This window comes from Asterias rubens, chromosome 9 (genome assembly GCF_902459465.1).
Source record: "Asterias rubens chromosome 9, eAstRub1.3, whole genome shotgun sequence".
Lineage (NCBI taxonomy): Eukaryota > Metazoa > Echinodermata > Asteroidea > Forcipulatida > Asteriidae > Asterias > Asterias rubens.
The window spans coordinates 20,053,813-20,080,094 of NC_047070.1; the positions used below are offsets into that span (position 1 = coordinate 20,053,813).

General features: G+C 39.3%; 1 protein-coding gene across 1 annotated transcript; it reads right to left on the reverse strand.

Moving 5' to 3' along the window:
• Positions 1 to 3,176: 3,176 nt before the first annotated feature.
• LOC117294797 (bone morphogenetic protein 2-A-like) lies at positions 3,177 to 26,019 on the reverse strand. The gene is made up of 3 exons (XM_033777325.1): positions 25,620 to 26,019; positions 15,332 to 16,048; positions 3,177 to 3,455 (listed from the first exon to the last, which is right to left on the reverse strand). Exons 1-3 carry the CDS (start codon positions 26,011 to 26,013, stop codon positions 3,202 to 3,204), a joined length of 1,365 nt encoding a protein of 454 aa, XP_033633216.1. The 5' UTR covers positions 26,014 to 26,019; the 3' UTR covers positions 3,177 to 3,201.
• Positions 26,020 to 26,282: the final 263 nt, after the last annotated feature.

Below are 26,282 nucleotides of genomic sequence, written 5' to 3' on the forward strand. Positions count from 1 at the left end.
TACACTCTTTGTGAAAGAAAAATTCAGTGATAGCTATAATATAGTAATATATACAAGTTTAAATATGATACAAAACTTATGGCATCATTTATAAAAACAAAAGATATACAATTACGCAATTATCACAACATTATAAGTAAGTAATGTCCCCCAGTCTATCAAAGTAACTATACGAACGAATTAAAAACAAGGGGAAACTTAAGATGACAATTTTTCAACTTCGATGACCACATAAGGTATGTCATTCAAACCATCGGAGACATTGATTATGTACTTACTATGCATAACAATGTTTTGCATGCTCGTTTGTGAACTAACAATAAAGAATACTGATTCTAGATAAACAAGGTGCCAGACTATTTTGCTCTTCCAGCCTCGATGGGGCTATGGTCCTTTCCAAACCACGGCTTCGGTTTTGGATTCGGCTTCAGGCTCCGTCACTCCGTCAAGCTAGCCTGAGCCGAATTTGGAGCCGAAGCCGAGGTTTCGGAATGGCCATAGTTGATTTTAAGGGAATGTATACGTTTAGTAATAAAACCTTCTCGGTTAGAACTAGGCCTACGGCAGCTTTCGATTCTGTAAAGCATTTTGATAATCATTTCTCTTCGAAGTATTGTGGTTCGAAAAAAGATATTCGTTGTTATCCCTAAAAATTTGAATTTGAGAACGTTACTGTCAGAAACGTGAATACAAATCAAGGATTCATTTTCATGCGTGGACTAAACCGCTCTAGATTTCCGGTGATGTATCAAAAGAACTTTGACATTTTGAAGTGAAATTTTCACAAGTTACTATTATTGTATGTCTTTATTTAGAATCGAACGGTTTCAACAACCAAATGTATTCATTCCCTTTAAATACAAGACGAACAAAATGGCACACCTGTAATAAATTATGTCCACCATACCGCTAAAACAAATACAATTTCTACATGTACCGATATCTCTTTAGACGCATAACTTACGTACGTATCAACTTTCGAGACACTAAAGATACAGTGATTAAAAACAAACAATTTTTTTTTTTACAAGTTAAATACAAATAAAAGTACAACAGAAGAGAAGAAAAAAGGAAAAAGAAAAGCAGCAAAATTTAAAACAGCAATGCATACAACTTAAGATTAATTGCAAACAAACAAACAAACAAACAAACAAACAAACAAACAAACAAACAAACAAACAAACAAACAAACAAACAAACAAACAAACAAACAAACAAACAAACAAACAAAACAATCAAACACTCCAAAACACCAACAAACAAACAAACATAGACAAAGATGTAAACAATGCTGTGCTTGCCCTAATTTAGGACAACAAAATGAGAGTTGATGATGTATGTACACTAAACACTCGAAATAATTACACTTTTTAAAAGTATGTACATCATACACCCGTAATACTAGTTAGGATTTGTGTTTACGTCTAAATTATGAGGAATTTAAAAAATCAATTCCCTCAGGTGTAATATCCAGAGGAAATCGTATTATTGGTTGTATAGTTAAGGTAAAAATATCACAGGAAACGATGACAGTAAAGTAAGTTTGGTATTGGCAGAGGTTTGTACATACAGAGAATGTATACGTGTTAGTTCGATATTGGACATTGGGCATTCACATATAGGTTTGCACATACAGAGAATGTATACGTGTTAGTTCGATATTGGACATTAAACATTCACATATAGGTTTGCACATACAGAGAATGTATACGTGTTAGTTCGATATTGGACATTAAACATTCACATATAGGTTTGTACATACAGAGAATGTATACGTGTTAGTTCGATATTGGACATTAAACATTCACATATAGGTTTGTACAACAGTGTCCAATCTCCAAATGGGATACATTCACCTCTATGCCAAACGTACGTGAATGTCCAATAACGAAATAGAAACATTGATATTGCTCTAAAAAGAGCGTTGCAAATATCTATTGAAATATTTACTGTACAAACCTATATACGTGAATGCCCAATGCCCAATGTCGGAATAGCAAAGTGGACATTCGCTGTACACACCTATATGAATGTTCAGTGTATAATATCAAACTAACTTTGTCACCAGGAATCGAGTTTATTTATACACACTTCGGAAGCGTACACAAGAATTGGCACAAGTCTAAATCTTGGCTATGTGTTTTAGTTTACGGTTTGGTGTTTTAGATGTAGAATGTTGACATGTTCGACGTCGAGGGGCAGAGAATGGTATGCAGTGAAATGCTTTCTAAAAACACCGTGTCCTAAAAAAAGGAAGACAGGTCGTCATCACCTGCACTGCGCCAGATACTGCCCCGGGCAAGGTTGCCCCAAAGTAACAATAACTGAACACCGTCCTCTCTCGCTCTACCAGCCTCTCCCCTACCCTCTAAACGCGCAAGATATTCCCACTAAGTGCTTTGTCATGATGTTACCTGACAGACATCGCCAATTGCAAAGCAATTTGTAGAAGATGCTTCGGGGGCAGGAGTGGATGTGTTTACCGTCAGCTGTGGGTTTGGTGAAAGCGGGTCCCGCTCAAATAAGAAGACTGAGCTTTGTTTAGGAACCGGTAAACGGCCTGCGTTAAAAGTACAATCAACTTTATCAAACACTTTTAGATGTAGTCTACTTTCAATACAGACTTTCTTCAAGTCTCTGTGAAGTTAAACCATAGTGGGTCCTTTTCTCGATGGTTTCTTGAATGGGCGAAACATCTTCTTCAGTTACTATTTTGTAGACCTTCGAACTGACAGTTGTTTTGTAACTGTCTTTGTCCCCAGCACTCAATCCTCTTTGATTTTAAACATCTCAGTTTTCCATAAATATTATTAATAGTCATGGTTGGTAGTGCCTTGTGCTCAGTTGTTCAAATGAACTTACAGTACTCAAAACCACAAATCCGTTAGGGTGGTGGGCGGGGCGGGGCTTGGCGGGAGGTGGGGTTAATGACCTGAAGCCTCGTTCCATCCAGTCTGGAACATGACATGTCTGTAAAGAGAATATTCCAGATGATACCTTTATATTTAGTAGAATAAGTGGTATGGTTATCCTCAAGGGTCTACCGAATGAGGCTTCCAATCGGGGTATACGTATATCCTATTACGGGTAGTTCGGTTGACCGTGACCCTTTAAGCTCCTGATGATTTAAGCATTTCTGGTTTAATTGTGTGCACGTAAATTCCTCTTGAGTCTTTAAATAATGTTCCCGCCTCTAGACGATCAATGACACCCGCAGCTTGTGGCGATCATTCCGTTGAATTCCTTGAGGACCACGTTGTTCAAATCGTCCAGATACAACACGTGGATGCTCTCCAGTGTAGCCGGAACGCAGCACGGATTGGGCAGCCGTCGATTGTTCCGGGATGACCCCGTCTGCATGTGAAGAATCGCCTGGACAGTGGCGTGGTTGGTGGCGTTGAAGTTGGGGTCCAGGGGGAAGGGACAGTTCCCCTCACAGAAATTGGCCCAATATCCTGAAATAAACAAAAGAAAATGAAACATGAGATATGTGTGCCACAACAGCACAGTGTTAAGAACATGAGTTTTTGTTTCTCCACAAAATAATACACCTTTACTCCCAAGCACCTCCTCTCACTCATTCACTGTATCTGGCGCAGTTTAGGACATCAATGAATATAACTCCCCAGGTCATTACACTTTATAGAAATGGCTTGATTAGTCATTCGAGGATTGATTAATTTGACCTAAATTGACCCATTGTCTCCGATGGCATGTAATATGGGAATCTCCCTCTCCCGACCCCTTTCTTTTCTTTCCTTTTCCATCGCTCTTCATTCTTTGGTAAAATGCGATTTATAAATGTCCCGTTGGTTATTTATTGGTGTAAGGCTTAAAATAACAAATTATACTGTTTATTATCGTTTTTAATAATACTTGGGTCTTGTGATAAAGTGATGCCTCAACTGATCGTTTTCCCCAAGTAAAGAGTGATGGGATATAACATATTTTGACAACTTCTTCATTTTTTTCTCTGCTCAACTGTTTTGGTCAAATTTGTCAACGCAATAGCTTCATAGTGTCGTGCAAAACAGATCACGGGCAAGACGGCTGCATATGCAATCGGTTTAGTCAAATTATTTGTAACTTTCAAAAAGAAAGCCTCACCCTATCAAGGAATACTTTGTGGAATAAACCTAAATACACCTCTTGCCCACAAAACACCGGCGTGGGTTTCTCTGTTTGTCCTTAAATACTTAAAGCATTCTGCTGACAGTGTTATGGCGTAACGCGAGCCGTAGCCAAGTTTAAGCAAATATCTGCAGGTTGTGTAAGGATAGTGTAACAATAAACTTGACAATGCCTGAAAAATAAACTACATTGTGCTTTTTTCCATCCCTATAAGCATGCCAAGTTTGTGTTACACATACAGCAATATTCAAACATCTTCGGGGGAAATAAAGAAACGAGGTGGTGTCATAATCGTTCCTGTGACTGTGTGGTCCACTGGCCGAGTTGTTTTGAGTTCCAGCACCCCGACCGAAAAAAGCTTCATGATTTTACTCCTGCGGTGCCTCCCCGACACCTGTCTCGCTAACTCCACATCCACATGATGTCGGATCGGTTAACGGTTTGTGTCTCAAGCCGGGCTTACATACCCCAAGATGTACCCTTGTGCGGGCGGGCGGCGTCCCCGACCCCTCGGGGGCTACTGCACCGAGTTAACGGCCCTCTGCGTGGTGCAGAGACCGGGATGGCACGCTCCGTTCTACACGACACGTTTTAAAATCCACAGAGCCATCAGTCACCCCCAGGCACCCAATTTCAAACACGGAAGTAAGTTTTTACAACATTAAAAAAAAGTTGTGGAAGTTTGATCAGGGTGGGTGCTCGCGGGACGCCATGTCAATGCACGGTGCTGTCATTTTTCTTTTTGGAAGTCTCTCGACCCCAGTTCGACTGGGGTACGTTTGGACGGTGTGGAGAAATCCGAGTCCGTGAGAGATGTTCAGCGGGGTCCTGGCCAGACGGGTAGTGGGTCCTGCTGAGGCTAGCGACGGTACACTAAGTGGGCCTCAGGTGCCGCACAGGTGGGCTTAAGTGTCAACATCATCCTCCGAGGCTGATGTGTTCCAGTTCTGAAGGTGTCGTTTTCCGGAATCGCAATTTTGAAAAGTGATCTAACCCCTAAAATAACGACATTAATATTTCTTGATGTTCTACCTGCCATGACATTCGATTGGAAAGTTCATGGTCGTTTTTTGAAGATTAAGGATTACCCTAGGTAACTCAATGACCGTGACCAAGTATGGAGCTCAACATGTTTGTAGTTTTTCTTACACAACAAGATCAATATTACTTTAACTTAAACTCTACTTCATTCAGATTTTAATATCGACTGGTGTTTGGCAACGCAGTGAACATTCTCGAATATCACAGTTAAATCTTGACCACACAGTCGGGTCATTTCAGATAAATCAAGATTGGTGTGTATCAAAATGCGATAATATCATATTTATTGGTCGTTTGTTTAGAAGGTGCGCGCTTTGGGGCGATATTCGCATTTCGGCCCCGTTTGCTACAAGTTTTTACAACGCCGTGACGTCATGCACGGAGTGCCTGGCTACAATAGCCCTTCTCCTCATCGAAACACACGTAATGACCCTTGCTTGTGGTAAATTTTACACAATAACTCCACATTTATTGACCCTAATTTGACTCACCAGCCCACCTAAATCGACGAGTTTTTTTTAAATTTAAAATGACTAGCAATGTTCAGGAAGTAACCTTACTTTAAACCTACCTTAGAAAAGAAAAAACAAGCAAGTGTTATGCTCGCCCTACCGATACCCAAACCGCAGCATTCTCTCAACAAATTCCAAAAATTTGGACAAATATTTTGGAAAGATTATTATTAATTTCATCCCAGATGGCTTCGCGACTTGGGGTTAATGCGGCCTAATAGGCAAATTCCCCAACAGGTGTTGCAAAAAGGAAGTGACACTGTAGTTATACTCCAATGAAAACAGAGAAACGAGGGTCTACCTGGTTGAAACTAAATCATGGGGAGCTCTAAACTTGGGTTGTGGGTCTGGATGTTATCTTTGGATTTATCCCCCAATAATACACGATGTAATGAATATGTAACAAGAACGGTGACTGACCTATACAGGTTACAAGATATGAGACTGTGCAAATCTTGTCAACGATTTGGTTTCAATCACACGTTAAAGTGATGTATGTTTTGTTTTGAAACGAAGTTGTGTGTTCAGATACGTGAGACACGGATGAGATTTACCAAAATGTGGAAATTCCTAAAGAAATGTGTCATTTCATAGAGCTGCTTACTCAGAAAATATTGCTTAAAAGTTTTCTTCTGAGCAGAAGTGAGCAGGATACCATTCACAAGATGTACTTGTGTCATGGTAGTTTGGGTGGTAACCTTATTCTGGTAAGCGCAATATTGTAATGCTTAGGTAGGCTACGTTTCGTGCAAAAGCGGCTCAATGAAATTGGGGTTTAGTTTCCTCCATATTGAAGTCTCGGAGCCTCCCAGATGTTATATTTCAAGAGGTTCACAGACCCTGTTGTGCATCACCAGAAACATAAACTATTTATAAGTCAACAATGAGGATTAGTCTCTTTCCCCTTTAAGTGGCTGCTTCATTTATTTCAAGACATTTTGAAGGCTCAAGGAGATTTGTCGGAAATCCTGAAATCATGAACAATCTTAAGAAATCGAGAGTCTGCTGAGAGGATTTACTTTGGTTTGCGAGGCATATGAGAGGCTTGCTTGATACATAATCGGAAAAAAAACATGTAATTCGATGATCCGAAATCGCATTTTTTAAGACCGTTATTTTGTTATTGTCAAATTTTAAATTGTGCAACGAATTCTGTGAATGGCAATGTCAAGTGTAGTGGACCAATGATCTTTTTTTCCATTCTCTTGCCATTTTGCTATCTGGGCTGGAACTTTCCAAATCTGTAAAGTTTAAGAAATATTCAAATGAAACGTTCACTTTCTTCTTCGGGTAAAAAAGGTTCATTGATGAGGGCACCAGACTGTAGTCACTATTCATCGTACAAGTAAAGCTAGGCCAATTAAGTCTTTTCATCTGCCGCGGCGATTCCAAATTTAATTAAAATAAAAAATATGTAACGCCAGGTTAAAAACAATTATGAAAAGCATGGATTAGCGAGTCAGTGGAAAAAGGCTGGCAGTAAAATTACGCCTGGCAATATCGCAAGAGTTCGCCCATTCTTTTAAAAACATGAAACGGGTTGACAAAAGGGAGGAGCGGTGAAATATTATATTATGACTTCCTGCATAAACAAAATGAATGTGAAATATAACAAGAAAGTGGAAATTAGTGCAAACATTAAATTTGTAAGTTTTCTAGTATTCCAGACTTGGTGGCTATGTTGCACCTAGCTTGGTAGGCAGTGACCTATACAACAAAGTGCATACCTATTACAAAGCAACGAAGGGGTTAACCGCAAGCGACCATAATTACGGGACTTTGTGTCGCTCCATATATTTTAAAGCACAAAATGAGGATACAAATTATGGCTGAACTTGGGTTACTAGACAATGGTGTCAAACACTGTACACTATACTTGCTCGACTGGTTCTTTGCCTAAAGTTTCTTTCTCTTGGCATATCAAGTTATCAGGCAACGTATTCTGCTATACGCACAACAGCTTTCTGATATTTGGACCGCCTTTTAAAAATCCATTAAAAGTATTTAGCTAAACACTATTGCTACGCGGGTCACTTTAATCTAATTTGGAAACAAGAATAATGTATGACCTATCTAATATTAAATGAAGTTTGATATACAATCCCATATAACCATTTTACTCTTTTATACAACTTGAATTCTCATTTATATAAAAAGAAATCAAAAATCTAAATAAATATATTCCTAAATAGAGATGATTGATACGGTAATCATGTAAACACGATGACTACAACTTTTCAGTCAAAGTTTGACAACAACAGTTTGTGTCAGTTAGCAAATTGTGTAACTTTATAATTGAAAGTGTTACAACGTTGTGCAAACAACCATACAAAGCGTACACAAATAACTTCCGGTGGTAAGTTCATCTAAGGGTCATCCTAAAGGTCAAAGGTCGCCACCATTTGAGTAGTACCTTTAAAGGTTCTGTGCCACCGGTTATGATTTGCAACCTTGATACAATTCAGCTTTTTAAAGCCTACTGTTGTTCTATTTTTGTCAACATAATATTCTTGACGAAACGAGGTTGTCACGTCGGATGAAGGACTGGTGCGGTTTTTTTTTGCTACTTGAAAAGGAGTGCACAATATTGGCAAGAGTTTAAATAAATTCTGACAGATTTGCACATAATTTACGTGATAGAAAGGTGGTCATAGTAGAAAACTTCCCTTGAAATATTTTTGCATGGAGCGCTATTCCTTTTGGAGAAATAATTAAAACGTTTTGATTTGAACTTGTGAGTAAAAACCCCAAGATATTTGAAAACAGCGGGAGCGGATATAACGTTTAAAAAAACTATTTCCACGTGACTCTGCTGATGACCGATTGAACTGAAGCTTTCACATATTGTTTATTTTATGAATATGTTTGGTCATAAGGTGTGGACACTGCTGGGTGACCTACTCGATAATTATATTGTCCGCAGCTTTAAGCGAGAAAACATTTAAGGCTAGCAAATTTAAATTTTACAAAAGCATGAACTTCAACAAAATAACTCAATGAAATACTTTCATATATCGGTTGCAAACAAAAGCGTATCTTGGCTGCAGTGTAAATGGAAAGCTATCATGTATTATTCTTAAGGCATCTGCTCAGCTCAAGTTTTTATAGTAATGGCTATTTTTTTATTGACGCATCTATGTCAGGATGATTTAAAATGGTTGCCACTGGCGTCAGTTTGCTTGAGATACTAATGGCATTTGGCAGAAATGCTTGGTTTGTTTTCCCACATGTATAACCCTAATCCAGAAGTCAGTACTAATAATAACTTATTTATTTAGAAGCTACTTCAATTCAAACTCTTATTTATACGACAAGCTCGCAATTAATATTGTTTTTATCCACTTCAACGTTGGCAATTTTACTTTTATTGCAGCAATTTTCAAGTTGACATCGACAGTAGTAATTAACTTTAATGAGCATGGTATTCCGATTGTTTGACGTTGAACTAAATTTTAAAAATTAATCTAAATAATGGCTTTTAGTTTTTTTATTTCAAGGTTTGTGGACTGTTCAGAAAAAGTATAAAAAAATTAGTTTCGGTAATTATGTCTGGCAATTGCAAAAGTAATTCATGGATGGAAATGTTTTCTAATCACAAACATTACTTTATGAATGTGACTCTGCTTTAACGGAACTAATTATTCGGAGAAACATATCCTCTGAAAAATTAATATTTTAGAATCACAAATGATAGCTTATCTGAAATAGTGAAGTCGCATGGGTTGATGAAACAGAGTTATTTACAGTTGGACTAAAATCTGCAAAACATACTGCTTAACAAATATCTTCTGCTAAGCACAAATTGAGTACAATATGTCACTAGTCACGAATATAAACAAGTAAATTATGAAACTGGGTCAGGGCGGCAGTTGGCGGATTCTTTAAAAACAGGGCCCATCATGGAGCTGTTTAAGCAGAAAAGTTTGCCTGAATATTACAGTTAATATGCCGAAAATAGACGCAGACGAAGGGGGTACGGTAGAATGGCTGGTAACCTTATTATGGACAGCACTATAGTTTTGTGCTTAGTTCATGTTTGTGCTTAATCAACTCTGAAATTGGTACCATGGGCAGGGTCCAGTTTAACGAAGCTATTATATTAAGCGATAGTTTTAGCACGGATAAAGCTTGTTTATATAGCAGAAACATGTCAGCAAAAATCCCATGAAATGTATAATCGTTTACCACGTGTTCCCTGCTACTTCTTGCTTTAGTAAGAAACTTTGCTAAGCACTGTTCGCTACTTTACAGCTTTGTGCAATTGGACACTGCACTCACCTTATTCTAATAATTTAGTTGTAGAGGTGAAGGCAACAATATTTATTTAACATTTATTTACTTAATTGATTTATTATTATATTATTTTGGAGGTACAGTCCTTGACTGTGGCCTTACAAACACGGACATGCATGTAGTGTTACCAGGTCACTCAAGTTCGAAGTCCCACAGGCGAGGGACATAAAGAAGTGAGACCCACATTAACCGTGCCCATACCCAAAGGCTTAGAGGTCCCAACACTTATATTTCGGCCTCCTTGGATTCTAAATAAAGTCGGCATACAAGATTATTAGACTGGAAAAACACCATAAGACAGAAATACCGTCCAAAGTGTTTGAGTATAATCGTACAATCATGACAACATTATGTCATAAAATGAACTCGTTTAAATTTCAGATTAGAAAAATGCCAGTTTGGATCGCGATGATGATGCATCTCTCCATAGGCCAACACAATATACAATGGGTCATATGGCGTCACAGATATCTAGACTTCACTCAGTCGACGGGCCATTTATAAATATCTCTTTACAATTACTGAAAAATAAAAACCCGTTTGAGTTTATAACACGTGAAAACTTCATTTCAGAAGGTTGTCGCGTTTTAGAGACATCGCCAAAAATCGAGCGAATAACGCCATGCGGGAAAATAATCCCATAGGAATACACAATCTGACAGACTTTTCACAGATTCAAATTTGGGTACACAAAAACTTGTATCTTTTTACATAACCCACATTATTTTGAATGTTAATGTTTCTCAAATTGTTTTATACTAAACCGAAAGCTGCTTATGGCTTCTAACCATAGGTTTTTGTTGCCAGTAATTGTTGCTGTATAAAGCGTTGTGGTACCTTTTCTGTCTAAGAACGCTTCATTATGTTTATATTTATAAGAGTGACTGAGTGACTACCAAACGAATACCTTCCCTTTAAACCCAAATCGCATCATCATGTAAAACCACACACAGAGTTATCCAATATCCATAGCGGTCGGTACTAAATAAACTGCGTGGAAGGGAGGCCGCCCCGACTAAATCATAGTCCCTGGGGTGTATACATTGTGTGTTTGTGGTGTTCACCAACACATCAATACGATTTGCATCAAAACTGACATTTTGCTCAAGTCAACGTCATTGCAACTGTTCGCTTTAAGTAGACCTAAAAGACCCCAAACAAATTCTACTCCAGGCAAAAAGTGCGTAAAAGGTTATTTCATTGGCTCTGTTTGTGTGGCTCTCACAGGTAATTACATTCGATTTACATTTCAACGGAAATTTGCTTGAAATTTGTAAATTGTTACTTATACTGGGTTATTAGTGATTTATCTTTTCAACCTCGTTTCTGTGATGGTAAAGTCGTACCCTGTAGAGGTTGGCACTGCTTACCGTGATAAACAAATTAAATCCTCTCGTATCATTGCCAGGGGTTCAGCAATAAATGTACCTGGCATACCTATAAGACTTGGTCACTCTCTAAAGCCATGTCACACTAGGCTATTTATAGGCAACCAACCCCAGGCCCGGTCTCCAAAAAAGAACATTCATTCACATCTCAGTTTATTTTGTTAGCATTTTAGGGCAGAATTCTGACCCAGTTTAAGCGAACAAAATGCAACATCGATGATCTTAAAGGCATTACACAGAATTGGTAAAAGATAACATTGTTTAATCTTAATCGTAAAGTTTCTGATTATGAAGTTCATGTGTGAATTATATCCATCTGAAATGAACTCATATTCGAGAAAACTGTATCTAAAACCATAAAGCGGCTGATTTTACTTCGTGTGTTGGCAAGCTGAAAATTGTGCATGATTATTCACTATTTACACAAGAAATTAAGCCAACATGTTCACAGGTTTGTTATTTCACGTGTATAGGTTGATCACACAAAACATAAACACTGCCTGCAACTATTTTGTCAGCTATACCAATACTTAATGTCAATGTATACCAATGTTGTATACATGAAATACCTATGACAACATTTAAGTCATATTCGTGTGTCTTGAAATCGCCGATTCTAATGGCTTGTCCGAGAGGTGCGTCTTCTACCGTACATCACACACACACACGCACACACACTGAAAAAGCCATAGTTACGCCACTGGCTTACCCTAACTAATGACTTTTGAGTGGGTAGCGTGTTCGATTACAAGGTTTTGTGAAAGAAAATAAAAATATTGTCAAATATGATTTTACCAAACTGTTCTGGTTTGCCTATGTATGGCTCACACGTCTGTGTGAGGCAGATTTGTGTATGTCTCCTTTTTTCAAAATCGCCTTTTGGTCATTTACATCGGTGCGCAGGAAAGATGAGTTCTAAAGGCAACAAAAGGCCGGCATTTTTCAGGGGCTGTTGATAAAGTTTCTATTATACCCTTAATAGTAATTTATGATCATATAAATGCCATTTACTGCACCCGTCACTATAAAGCGAGATGCGTTCATGCAGACAGCGAGGTGGCATTGCTTTCTAAACAATCGGGTATCGAGTCAGTGGCCTCCGTCGACGGCCCAACGATGCGTACCAACGACAAATCCTTCGGCGGCAAAAAGTTAAAAGCCAAGTTGTGTAAAACAGCGTTTTCACAACAGCTACTGTGGTTCTTTTTAGAACCAGTGTTGGCCTATCATGTCAATGGCATTGTGAACAATCACAGCAGAACGGTGCCAGTTTGCCGGAATCGAGTGGTCTCCCACAATTTCGGCTGGGCCACCATGGCTGCGAACGGGTACGGCCGTGCCTACAGTTCTGCCCTGTATGCTTCGTTTCTTAAATGGCAAGGGCACAAAGTCATGTTCTCATGGGTAAAGGGCATATTAACATGAGGAAATTGTTCTACTAGATTATTTCCATAAGGCATTGACCAGGGTCATAGCTGCAATTCTCATTCGTTTCCTTCGTGAAGTGTCAGGCCTGACAGTAACCCATTCCCCAAAAGGACAATGTCAGATAACGTCTCTACCAGGGAAAGTTTTAACCAGTATACACTCTAAAAACTCCCAGTTCAAAATAGGGTGTTGTGTCCCATGAGGCCTAAATATCGAATATTGACCTCCTTACAGTATCGAGTTGCCGTGGAACAGTGATACGCGATACCAGCGGTTCTCCCAGTATCGATACCAGTTTACGTACAGATACCGAAGACTGTTAATCGATGTTATGGTTGCACGCAGGAGGAGGAGGGGGTCAGGTCGGGTCATTGAGCCCCTTGGTGACGAGCTCATTTCTTATTCCACACAGTGACAGGTGTGTGCATTGTGACGATGATTGACACTCATAGCTAACTGCTTGATCAAGTGGTTGTCTTCAATCACAGTCAAGAAGAGACATTAGTAGAAATACCGCGTAGCAAACAGTTCAAGAAATTGAACTCTCAATATATAAATCAACGATCTAATATACCAGATCAGTTTGAATACATATTGAATAGCCAACAATTAACAGTTACATCAATGATGTGTTTGCGGTCTGCCATTATTACCAAATCTGGTTACCGTTTAACCATAACAACTATAATGGGTATTAAAGCTGTCTCGATTATAGATGAGGATCTAACCAAGTTATCCGACGGGTCAACAAACCAGAAACCACTTCGTATGATGGATACGCGGAGGTTATGGTCAAATGATATATCAGTTTCTCATACAACCCACATGCAATGAAACAGAAGAACTATCAGACAAAGTTAGTAAATACTTGGAAGCGGCAGCGTTGCGATTGTGACAAATGGCGCTTGTCAGTCACCATCAAAAGTTACGCCAGAAATCACACCAGCACCACACAGTGCTATATACAGTAATTCTGAGCAGTTGAAGTATTCGTTACCCAAGCTCTATATTTCTAACCTCACAACGGCACACAGCTTTACAAAAGTATAAACATCAGTACCAAACATACTATTGAAAGTTGTTGGTAACTTTTCACCCTTTTGTTCGAAACAAATATTATTCCCATTAGCTCAGCAGTTTTGAACTTATACAACAACCATGTATAACAATGTCCCATCAGATCATTGAATTGGTAAACTTGACTTGATTGGCATGACCTTTAAAGACAAGTTATTATCCTCTCTGGAAGACCAATGGCATTTGATTCTTTGTTATGCCCGCTCCGCCCATCATTTTTAGAATACCATCTTGCAGCAAAATCTACACCAATCCTTCACTGTCACAACTCTATCTATATTGCATGAGTACACCAGTTGGTTTTTCACAGTGCTTGAAGCTAAATGCTAATGACCCTAGTTTATACCTAAACTAGGGGCTGTATCCTTTAACACCTACAACTAGACTCATAAACACAATAGAAAGTACAAGCGAAGCTAATATCAACCAGTTTTACGGCCCAGGGGGGAAAAGGCCCACAAAATAATGATAAATTGAGTGTCGACACCACAGCATCTATCCTGGATTTTTGGCAACGGTTAATTACTCATGTTGTCAGGTTGAGTTTTTGAAGCAAAATACCTATCCAATAGGTGTATGATCTCGACATACCATGCCGCAGAAAAGATTCCACTTTTTTTACGGGAACTGTTCAGGTATCGGCATAGACACTTTTCCCCCTGAGGCTACGCGGCTTTCGCTTTGAATAAACCAACAGTAAATCTTGGCATTCGCTTTTGTCCTGGGTGGATGTCACACAATATCGGGAAGGCTATTCGGTGCGGACTACAACGCCTAATCCACCACTTTACTTTACTACTAAATTGTTATTTTTTCGGCATGCAAACCCCAAACCACATGGATAATGCTGAGCGCCCCAGGCGCTTGTACAAGCACCCGTTTTAAGTGTTTCCAGCTATTCTCTCATTTTCTACATTCAGACGTAACCATATTGAATTCTGGTGCGTTTGCCATGTATACATGATGGTAAACCAACTGCTAACTAGAGACCAGGGTGGATTTCACCAAGAGTAAAGACTAGTCGAATATCTCGAGTAAGGTGTTTAATAACTCCCAGGACTAGTCCTAAGTTAGGACTATCTTTATGAACAGACCCAAGGTTACACAAGCTGCTAAAAGTGACAATTTGCTTGATGAAAGTTTGTGACTAGACGTGTATTCCTTATATGAAGTATTGTTTGCACAACCATGCTAAAATTAAGCAAGGAAACTCTGCTAAATTACTGTCGGGTGAAAATGGCTAAAACGGGATTTAAAAAAGGGTTACTGCAGTATAACTCACGGTATCCGAGCGGCAATGGCGAGTTGAACAACTTACAATGTGATCTTATTGCTAAAATGTTGAGAACTCACAGCCTTAAATAAAATAATATTCACTTTTGGTTCTTTCAAGAAATCTTTGTCTGAGAGAATCAAGATGAAACTAAGATTCACAAGTTTTATAGACGTCACTGAACTTACCATTAGGCGCTATTACCCAATCGCTCCAGCCGATATTATGAAAATCTACATAATAATCGTAGAGTTGGCATTTAGTCCTTCCTCTGTTTGTCATCCGTGAGGAGGCCCTCCTCTTACGTCGCCGATTCGAGTGTTCTGCACCAGTCGCTTGAGGGCTCTTTCCAAGTGTAAGCCCGCCCTCCTTGCCGCCATTACTGGGCACTTTTTTATCCATCCCCGAGAGTAGTTGGCTACCCGCCGTTGGGACCGATGTTCCCGGTAGCGTTATATCACTCGCTAAAACGTTTTTGTCGTCTAGGAACAAGACGAGCAACGGCCTGTGGTCCTTGTGCTTGGGGCGTGGCCTCTTGGCAAACGCTATGGTTCCTTTAGGGAGTTCTGGCTCGCTCTTGATGCGAATCTCGAAGAGTTTATCTGAGAGGATATGCTGAGCCTCTACATCACCACTCTCAAAGGCACTAGTGACACTGAATTGTACCCATCCTGAGTAGGACGAGTTGACCATTTTACGGTCCACCAATGTCCTGGTCATCGTCGGGTGGCCGTGCTTGCTGAGTTTGTAGATCTCACACGTCACTTGTTGTGGGATATTGTCGGTGTGTCCGTCGGGGTATCTGGGTTTCTGTTTGTAGAGGTGTAGCTCGGCTGCTAGCACCGTCTCCCGGTCCAGAACACTCCTTGTGTCGAAGAGGTATTTGTTCCGAGATGAAATAGTTCCTGTTGCGAAGAGGACATAAAATATGGATTAGAGGAGTCACAGAAAGAACACAAATCTGATACAGAAATAGACCTTTATCATGAGCCACCCATCATGTGCTCCTCCCACCATTTAAATAAGTGTAACCGAAACGAGGCTTAGAGGGCAACTAGTCTGGTCCATGTTTGTGTAGAACCAGTATGCAATATGAATATTGATATGGCACAGATCCAGGGGACTTGACAAATGGCAGTGCCATCATGATAGTACCCCAACAGTTTAGTCTTTCGTAATTAACTTATTCGTTATATTTACTTATTTGATCTTGATGTACGTTTTACTGCTTCTTCGTCTGTCAGACCAGCCAATTGCTAGGTCGCTGTAAACAGATTTTTAAATAAATAATAATAAAGTGGCGATGGATTTACTCTTTTTCTCCACTGTCTTAGCTCTCGGGCTCAGAGTCCTCTAAACCCTGCAGCTTTTGTTAACAGTGGTTTCTCTTTACCACCACCCACCCCCGCCCCCGCACCCACCCACCTTGTTCCTGTCCACCCTAACACGCTTCCAACAGATAACACCTCCCTGAAACAGATAATTTATTTATCAAAAATACATTCAAGAGCCTTTCTGTTTGTTCAATTTCAAGTCTAGACACATTTTATGACGTTTGGTGAATTTTACCCGAGTACTATACCACATTTAAAAAAATGCTGTTTTTACGGGTGAACCAACGAGTCAGTCGACTTCATAGGCGGGGAGTGGAACACGATTGACGGTTGCCTGTGGCTGCTGAAGTAATACTCACAAGCCGCTCAGCCCGGAAACCATTTTCACAAAACTGCATTTAATCAAACTTTGTTCTATTTTATGAAACTAAATGTTGTATGTGATGCGCGTTTAAAGGTCTCGTCACACACGGACATTTTTACAGGCAACTTTACGCATTAATGTAGTGGTCTAGCCACAGCCGCTGCCACAGCCCTAGGCAAGCCATAGCCGCTTGTTTGGAAACTGCCAAAATGTTTCTTCCTACTTGTCATGAATACTGGCTTTACTAAACCTGCCCCAGGTAGAACTTTACCGTCAATTACTGTTGTCATTCTTACTTTGGTGAGGCAACCAATTTTGTCATATTCACGCCTCAGTTGCTCGAGACAACAAACACAGGTGGATTAAACCAACAAACTAGCAGCTGATTGGCAGCTTTCAAGTCATTGCGAGTCTGGATACACATTCACTGCCTACATATATACAGATTTCCATGGTAAGGGTTAGGATTAATGTGTGTTGTCAATGTTTCTGCAGGAGAGTAATAACATTGTAAAGATTATGTTCTGGAATGTCACTTTTTAGGAGGGAATGACATTTTTACTAAAAAACTAAGACATTGTACGACAGGGTTTATGAATGGAATAGGAGGACATCAAAACCAGGGCAAATTGTCTCAATAAAACTCTTCGGGCCATGTCACACGAGCCATAGATAACCAGTTCCAGGTAATCTACATGAAAGAAAGGCATTCACATTTGAATGTTCACGTAATTTTCTTGTTACTCGTAAGACATTGTTTGACAAATGTGAATGTGCTACCAAAGTGGGCCTGTAGCATGCACTGCTTGTTTACCTGTAAACATTGTCTCGTGTAAAAAAGCCCTTGCAGTGGATCCGCATAAGTAGGATGGCACACCACAGTGTAACCATATGGCTGGATAACAAGTTGTGTCGAGAAGAACTATGAAGAGTTATAAGTTCGATAGAGGAATCCCAAAATGTGGAAAAACACGTAGAACCCCCCCCCCCCCCCCCCCCCCCAAAAAAAAAAAAAAAAAAAACTCAAATGAGGGCGGGGAGGGGGGGTGGGGGTTGGCCGAAGAGGATTCAGAATCTACGTCCATAAAGACCATCATAAGTTCACAGATCATTATGAAACATTGGACGTGGTAACTCCACGTTCTAGGTCGGCTCTACGGACGCTATGCGTCCTTATTCGGCACTACACGTAACTTGCCTTCGGGGTGAAATAACCGCACAATACATGTTACTGTTTGTTGATGTATTTCAGACACATACAGGGAACGTTTTTAGAATGAAACTAAGAAACTCTTCACACCTTTTTATGGTTTATAACCCTTTCAATATTACTACTATTGCGCCGTGCATCGTTTCGTGCTGTGAGTTTTTTGGAGCAATGCAAGCGAAATTTAATCACAAAAAAACTTATATAAAAATGATTTTGGTAGAAAAATCAAGAGCCTTTCGCAAATAACTTTAAGTTAAAATTATTTTTTTAAAGGAAATTTTTGTATCAGAGTTATTACCAGTAATTATAATAATATATTTGTTTTGTATGTGTTGTTATACAAACAACTGGACAAAAGAAAGTGTCATGTTTTACTGCGATTTTTTCCCGCGATCGCACAGGCAGTATCGTAATACAACATGCACAGCCCTGCATATTGTAACCTTTACAGAGTTTTTTTGAAAAGGCTGACATATTTTGGGCTGAGTGATGATCTGGTGTGGTTTGGATGTAAGGGTAAATGAACTGGGTGTCCTTGCTACCCAGTACAGAGGAAAGAGGGCAGAACCAGCACCCAATGTTACCCCTCCGCCAATCAACCGGAGTATACTGCCCTGGGGCACTTGGCTCTTCCCCCGACCAAAACAAACACAGCATTTTCGAAGCCATGGATTCAGCTTTGAATTCCTGCCTAGGCTTCGCCAGCAAGTTTGAAATCATGCGTTTTTGAAAACACCACAATTTTGTGTGTGAGTAATACGGTCTGGACCCCCCCTCCAATTTCACCCTTTTCGTGGCAAGGGAAAATACAGTAACCTAGAAGAAATATATCAGAGTTAAATGTCAATCAATACACAAGAGCTATAATAAAGGAAGGTGGTGGGCTTTCGTAGCAACAACTACTTCAACAACAACAACAACAACAACAACAACAACAACAACAACAACAACAACAACAACAACAACAACAACAACAACAACAACAACAACTACTACTAGCTACGGGATAATCTCGGTGGTCAAGTTGGTAAGACACTGCTCTAGAAATGAGGTTGGTGTTCAAATCCCACCCAAGTACTTTGATATTTCTTTCACAGAACTCGAGAAGTACTGAGTATACAGTGCTAGCACACATCGGTGTATATGGGTTAAACCAAAATGAAAATGACATATTATGCAAACAACGATCTTCATCAATAACAAAATACTATAATATTTTTTATAACATCACTAAACACACACAGAACCCTACAGCGGAAACTCGTGTTTTAGGTGCAGATACATTATAATAAAAAAGAAACCGACTGTCCCACTACTCTAAAAGAACCCACATTGGATAAAATAGAGCACGTTCCCGTTAGCCACATGCTCCCAAATTCCATCCATCCATTCATAAACACACATGTTCCATTTGTTGTGCAACGCAGTGTGCTTGTTGGACTTGGAGGAAAGACAGCCGAGAGTACACCTGGGGCCAGTGAGGCCAAACCCTTCCTTGTGTAATGCACGGATCATCCCTCTACGCTCGTTGACAGAAGCTCAGGTGAACGACAACTGTTGTATATCGGTGCCTTCGGGTTACTGGGGTGGGGGGGGGGGTTTGGATGTGAACTTTGAAAGAAAACAATAACAAGTGTTCTATTTGGAGAACTAGAATGTAGGAATAATGCGGTTATCCTTCAAGATACAGATTTACTCTTTGCTGTTGGGGTGGATTCAAGATTGAAAGCTTCTATCATAGTTCTACCAGTCAGTGTGTAGTGTAGTCTGGTCTGTCGGGAATAGACTCCTTTTGCGACTGAGAAAGCAGGTCTACGAGTCCTTATCATAGCCTAAAGAGATGGTCCAATTCTGCATGTATTGCTCATTTTTTAACACTCGACGTTTTCAAGACAAAAACGATTGCGATTTTTAAATCAGAATTTGGCAAAATGGAGTTCTGAATTGTTTGATAACCGGCATTTTCATGGGAAGTAATACTTAGCCCAGTGAGAGATACATACAGTGTACTTAAGTATAACTAGTTGAAGCAATGGAGGCCTTGATGTGTCTGCGTTACATGTCTACGTTTGAGATTACTGTCACATAAGAATGAAGCCTCAGGGGAGACAAAAAGGAAATGAAAACAAGGAAAGAAAGCAAATAAAGGGAATTTGAAAAACAGTTAATTAAGATAAATGGTCCAGCTGTGACTGGACAGATACCTAACATGGCAACGTAACATAACAACGTGTTATACTATTCTTTCCATGACAGTTTCTTGAACAAATAGAAGAAGTAGAAGTTTCTTATCGTGAGTTCTGAACAAAGGTGAGAACGAACAGTGACGTGTACGACGACTCGAAGACGAGAAATGTCATTTATATCCGACAATGGCGTGGACATGTCATTTATCTCTGACAATGACATGTACATAATCCCCTACACAGCGTGAGATGTAATCACAGCAAGGTGTCACACTGTGTCATTAAATAGACACGATTAATGGGAACAGTCGTAGGACCATCACCCCCTGGAAAGACAATGTCAAATCAACAAGATATACCATTAGATATACCGTGGATATAGAATATTTCTCGATGAATATATAGTGGTTCCTCTCCAGGACGAGAACTGAAGTATATTATTATCTGTGACCAAACATTTTGTTCTTAAACCCTTCTTCTGATTTGAGATGTGCTTTTCAGAAAGGTTCGCGAAACCCCCCGTTACGTCACTACTTGTGTCATTTGTACAAGCTCCATTATAGAGTTTAGAAACCTCTCACAAATGACGTCAAATATTGGGGACTTTCTTTATGGAGAAGTGTAGAAAGTTTTCATAAACCGTGAGGTTTAGGCCTATGTTTTTAAAAATAAAAAAAATGAGACGCGTCAAGTTAACAAAATTACCATTAAAATGATAAACAATCTCATTATAAACAAGTGTCAATAACATTCACGTTAACAACAATTCGCTCAAGTAGTTGTTTAAGGATGTATTTTAAGACACAGCGAAGGGGATTCAGATATAGTAAGTATTCAAATGTTCATCATAAACTTGCTCTCCAACTAATCAGCCTCTTGATATATGTCAGTATAGGAAGTCCTCAACCTTGTTCAACAGGATGACGGAATTAAACAAATAATAAATTGTCTTAAATGAGTGTTCACAACATGTTAAAAAATAACAAACCAGCTAACCGCTACGCGCAGTTTATAAAAGAAGTATGTCAAACCACAATGACACACGTTGACTGGAAAGTTTGTTTAGCAGAAAGACTATTCAAATGAAGAATAATTGCATCAGCTTCTGAGAAAACAAAGCAACTTATTTGTATCTATCTATGTGTATATGATTTTTTATATGCTAAAGAAGTTCTTGCGTCTGCCTTTAGAACAACAATTTCTTCATATCACTGACATAGACCCTTTTCGCAAATACCCATTGCGCAAGCGCTATCTGTTGAATGAGGTGCATGCTGGTCTAGATAGAGATCAAACTTGATCGCGAGCAAGACCAGCATGCAACTCATGCAACTCATAAAGTGCGCGTACCGATTATTGCAATATAAAGGTCAATGCAATAATGATTGAAATTGATTTCGAAAAGGGAATGAAGTTCTTCAATTTGTAAACGGTTCATTTAAATTGAACCGTTTGAGTAACATGTGTTTATCTTTTCAATCATGTCCGTTTATACCACCAAAGATGAACATGTGATGTTGTTTCAATTTGGTGATATTCTGAAGGTCGTTGCAGGTAACAGCAGACAAAACCAGGAGTTAAAAATAGACAAGAGTGAGATAACTTTCCACGTGACGAGTTGCGTGCTATTGTAGGTAGACAGCAATTACCATCGTTGTATGAGAATAGGTCCCACTATAAACTCACACAGTTCATGAAAATACTTATGCAAAAAAACCATTTCGGTCATTACCCAGCTCGCAGCTGTGATGTTCATAAGGAGTAATGACAACAACAGCTTATGTTGATGTTTATGTGACTGATTGATCACCCTGTTTTCATTCCAAAATCAGTAATACTTCCATTTGTGTTATATATATAACAAATGGAAATATATATAAATATATGCATTGATCAGCAAACCAACAAAATTTACTGCTTGATATGATTAAAAAGACACCTTCAAATATCAACCCATGGAATAAATAGGGCCCTCAAAATGCACAAACTCTATCATGCTTTAAGGTGCACTGGTATTATTGGTGGCATCATTTAAAATTGAGCCAAATGTCGTCTGTACGACAACATACATAATCAAATTAAACTTCTTTTGTCTAATTAATTATGCACCACTGAATGTCAATCTCTTATAGCTTTGATAATGAAAGTGAAATGTGAACCCAAACTGGGAAGGTAGTTGGTTATAAACGCAGACCGCAGGAAGTTTGACACCCTAGGATTTATCCAACGTCTGGCTTGTATATTTATTTTGAAAACCAAATGTCCTTGACAAAATGACACGAACCCCAGTGGGCTTGTAAAGTCGCTAACCTAAACACAGGCAGCCACTTTTACAAGTAAGAATTTGAAGTTCATTGTCACAGGTTGGGTTTATTCAGCTAAGTCGAGGTTATACCCAGCCAACAAAACGCATTATGAAGTTAGCGAATACTCTATTGTTCATGTCACAGATGGGTTGAGAAAAAGTAAATACTTTGTATTTTGTACATTGTCAAGCCGTCAGGAATCGATGACTTGGGAGAACCCAAAGGCCCAACCTGGTTGCTATTGTCCCATCACGAAACAACCGGTCACCTGCTGCTGGTACATATCCCGACCAGTGTTCTTCCAACAGTCAACTTCTAACTCGAAATAAACAGTAGGCCATACCGCAATCATGTCATATTTATCTTCTCACTACCAAAGTTGACAGTAGGCTTTTTTGACGGGCAAATAATTTTGCTTTATTTTCTAATTCTATTCATTGAGATGTGTATACACAAATAAGTGGTGATGTTGATTCTGTGGGGGTGAACATGTTTTCAATGTTTCCTTTGAGTTGCTATGACGACGAATTGCAGCTGGCAAGCACGTGGTTAGTGATTTTTTCCCCCGCAATTTTTAAAGCAACTCAGGCCTCTTTGTGATGGCAATTTCCCAGAAATATATTTTTGGTATTGTTGATCTTAAAGGGTGTGCCAATCGACAATATAAATGTTCCAGATTTATACATAACTTTTACATGGTAGTGTTGGGAAAACTTCCCTTGAAAAATGTTGTGCTTGAAATGATAAAGCTTTCGAGAAATGAGTCGAATCATAACGTTCTTGAAGACAGTGAAAACATGCATTGGCGTTTATTACTATTTTCTCGTTACGACAATCACAGAGTGATCTCAAACTTCAAGTGTTTTAAAGGCAATGGACACCTTGGGTAATTATCAAAGACCAGTCTTCTCACTTAGTGTATCTCAACATATGCACAAAATAACAACCATGTGAACATTTGAGCTTAGTTGGTCGTCGAAGTTGCGAGAGAATCATGGAAGAAAAAACGCCCTTGTTGCATAAGTTGTGTGCTTTCAGATGCTTGATTTCGAGACCTGTTCTGTTGTACTCGACAGCAAACAAATGTAAATTTATTCTATTTCTTTTAATATGTTTTGTTTCTTGGTCCTACTCTATAGTCAACCGTCTGAAACGACTGATATAAATACATACATCTTTGGAAGTATCTAAAAATGAATTGAACAATACGATACGCAGTCCCTTTTTACATCAACTTGTCATAATATGTTATCTCATCGAATATTCAACATTTTGATATTTCTATATTTTACCGAGTACTGAAATACATAGAATACTTCTTGCGAAATTCTTGAGCAGTTCACGGGGGTTGTTGAATACCAAAAGCGTGTTTAAACGTTTAACATTATAAAGTATGGGTTTCAACTTGCCACTAAGAGTCGTAAGGGTTCAACACAGACAGACAAAATGTTCAATTGACAAGAAGTGATGGATGGTCAATTTAACATACGTCACGCAAATTTGTTTCGTTTTCAGCAATTTTAAGTAATTTAAAAACAAGTTTTGTCGCTGTCATGTTGATGTTTTTCTCTTGGAATCACTCTAAACAAAAAACCCAGACTATAGGGCCTTATTGAAGGAAATATATACAGCGTAATGTGATGTTTATCTTAATAGGATTGGGCATATTGCCTTGCTTGTTCCCTGTGTGACAATAACTAATTACAAACACTATCGATCACTCAGCAGAAAGGTTCCAGACTATTTGCTTTCCCCCATTCAGTGTCGACTTGGTCACCATATTGTTTTGAACGGATGTAAAGATCAAACTGGGGGCACCATTTTTCACGTCTGCGCAAAGCCCGCTTCGCTCTTCGCATCATTGCAATCATTTGTTGAAAACAAAAACCTTGAATGATGGTGAATATCACGTGACCGATCTGACAGATCATGGTTTCTAATCCCCAGGGGTCTTGTAAAATTCGGTCAAAAGTGACGTCATGATACGCTCAATAACAACTTGTTCAGCGACTCAGATGATCACATTAAACTTTTAAGCTTAATCTTATAAGGGATTTGGCGAAATGTATTTAAATCACCATCTCAATATTCATCTCGAAAACCCCAAATCTTCTTTTTGAAGAGAATTAACAACAGTCAAGGACCTTGAGAACAAATTCTAATAAATATTTAACTTATTAGAACTTCCACATTATACGTATGCTCCTTAAAAAGAAGAGAAAAGAACCTGTCTGGAATGTCATCTCTAATTAAAACATGATCTAATCAAACCGTAGAAAACATTACTTATTTCGGGGTCGGTTCAGATCCACTCCTCGACAGTTTGTTATTATTTTCAAACTAGTTTTCTTCCCCTGAACATATTTTCAGATCTTGAATTGACCATACTTCATGTTTTATTTCGATTATAAAGTATTTAAGATTGTCCAATATTGAAACAGTTAAAGGCTTAACCAGTATGTTTAGACTCAGAGTAAGTCTACAAAACATAACTCGAGAACCACTTCATGGGCTCAAGAGGTCTTGAGTCGTCTTCAGGCTTTCTTTAAAGCTTGTAAACTTTACTAGAAGTTGTGTGTTGTACACAAGTCGGCAACAAGAGAAAACAAACATGCTTGAATACACCGCTTTTACTTAACAAGCCCCAGAGTGGTTAGCTTGAACAGTGAGATGGAATTAAGGAACAGAACTTAAGCCCTCGTCCTGTGGGAAGATGAGTAAATAGTAGAGCGGATCTCGGCAAAGAAAAGAAGTTTTTGGGGGCTTGTGAGTTGAACATAATTGATGAGTATCCAGGAGAATGGACTATTTCACAATAATCCACCAAGGGATTCGTTACAGAATTAGGATTAAATTTACTTTTTTGAAATGAGATGTGAGAAAACAGTTTCCGAGTCACTCTTTAACACGTTGTTTCGAAATCTGGGCATAACAAATTAACCCCAAAATGTGTTTATTTTATATCAACAAAACACGCGGTACGAACTATTCACTCGTCGCCCATGTTCCTCTGTGGGCTGTTTATTGGTAGGAGAAAATTGCCCAAAAGAGAACCCGAAAATGGGGTTAGACTCACCTTTTTCGTTGAAGGATCTGACAGTATTGGCTCTAGGGGAGGCAGCTGGTTGCCGTAAAGATGAAGAACTACCGGTTGACTCGAGTTGATGGTAAAGATTTAGCATGAACGCTGGTGGGGCTGCAATTGCTGTGCGATTAGGTCTCGGTACAGTCTTCAACCCAAACGCGTCTAACAACCGCGCTATCTCCGCCGGTTCCTGACCGGGATACTGAGCCGCAACGAGGAGCCTCTTTCCAGATGTTTTCCTCTCCTTTGACTGGCGGTGTCTTCTCCCCACATCCGGGATGCGTCTATCAAGAGGAGATGCTCTAATAATGAAGGACAGAAGACAGAGAAGAAGAAGGAGGCAAGAGGAGCTAACCTTCCTCGCAGTTACAACCGCAGGTCTCATGACGCGTCTATGAGGGGCACACCTGTCCCTGTATTTTTAGCGTGCGGAGAACCCGACTGAATTTTTTGTTTAAAACACTGGGCGAGGGGTCACGGCGTCGTGGCCGCCCAAACAGTTGGATAAACGATGAACGACCTACTACAGATCGCTCTCCTAAACTTAATACCGACAAAGGGAAAAGTTGCACTGGTGTCGCTATGAAACAGTCGTGGTGAAGAACGAAAACGTGATATCTGCTGTTTAAAACTCATCTCCTTCATCTAAGGTAG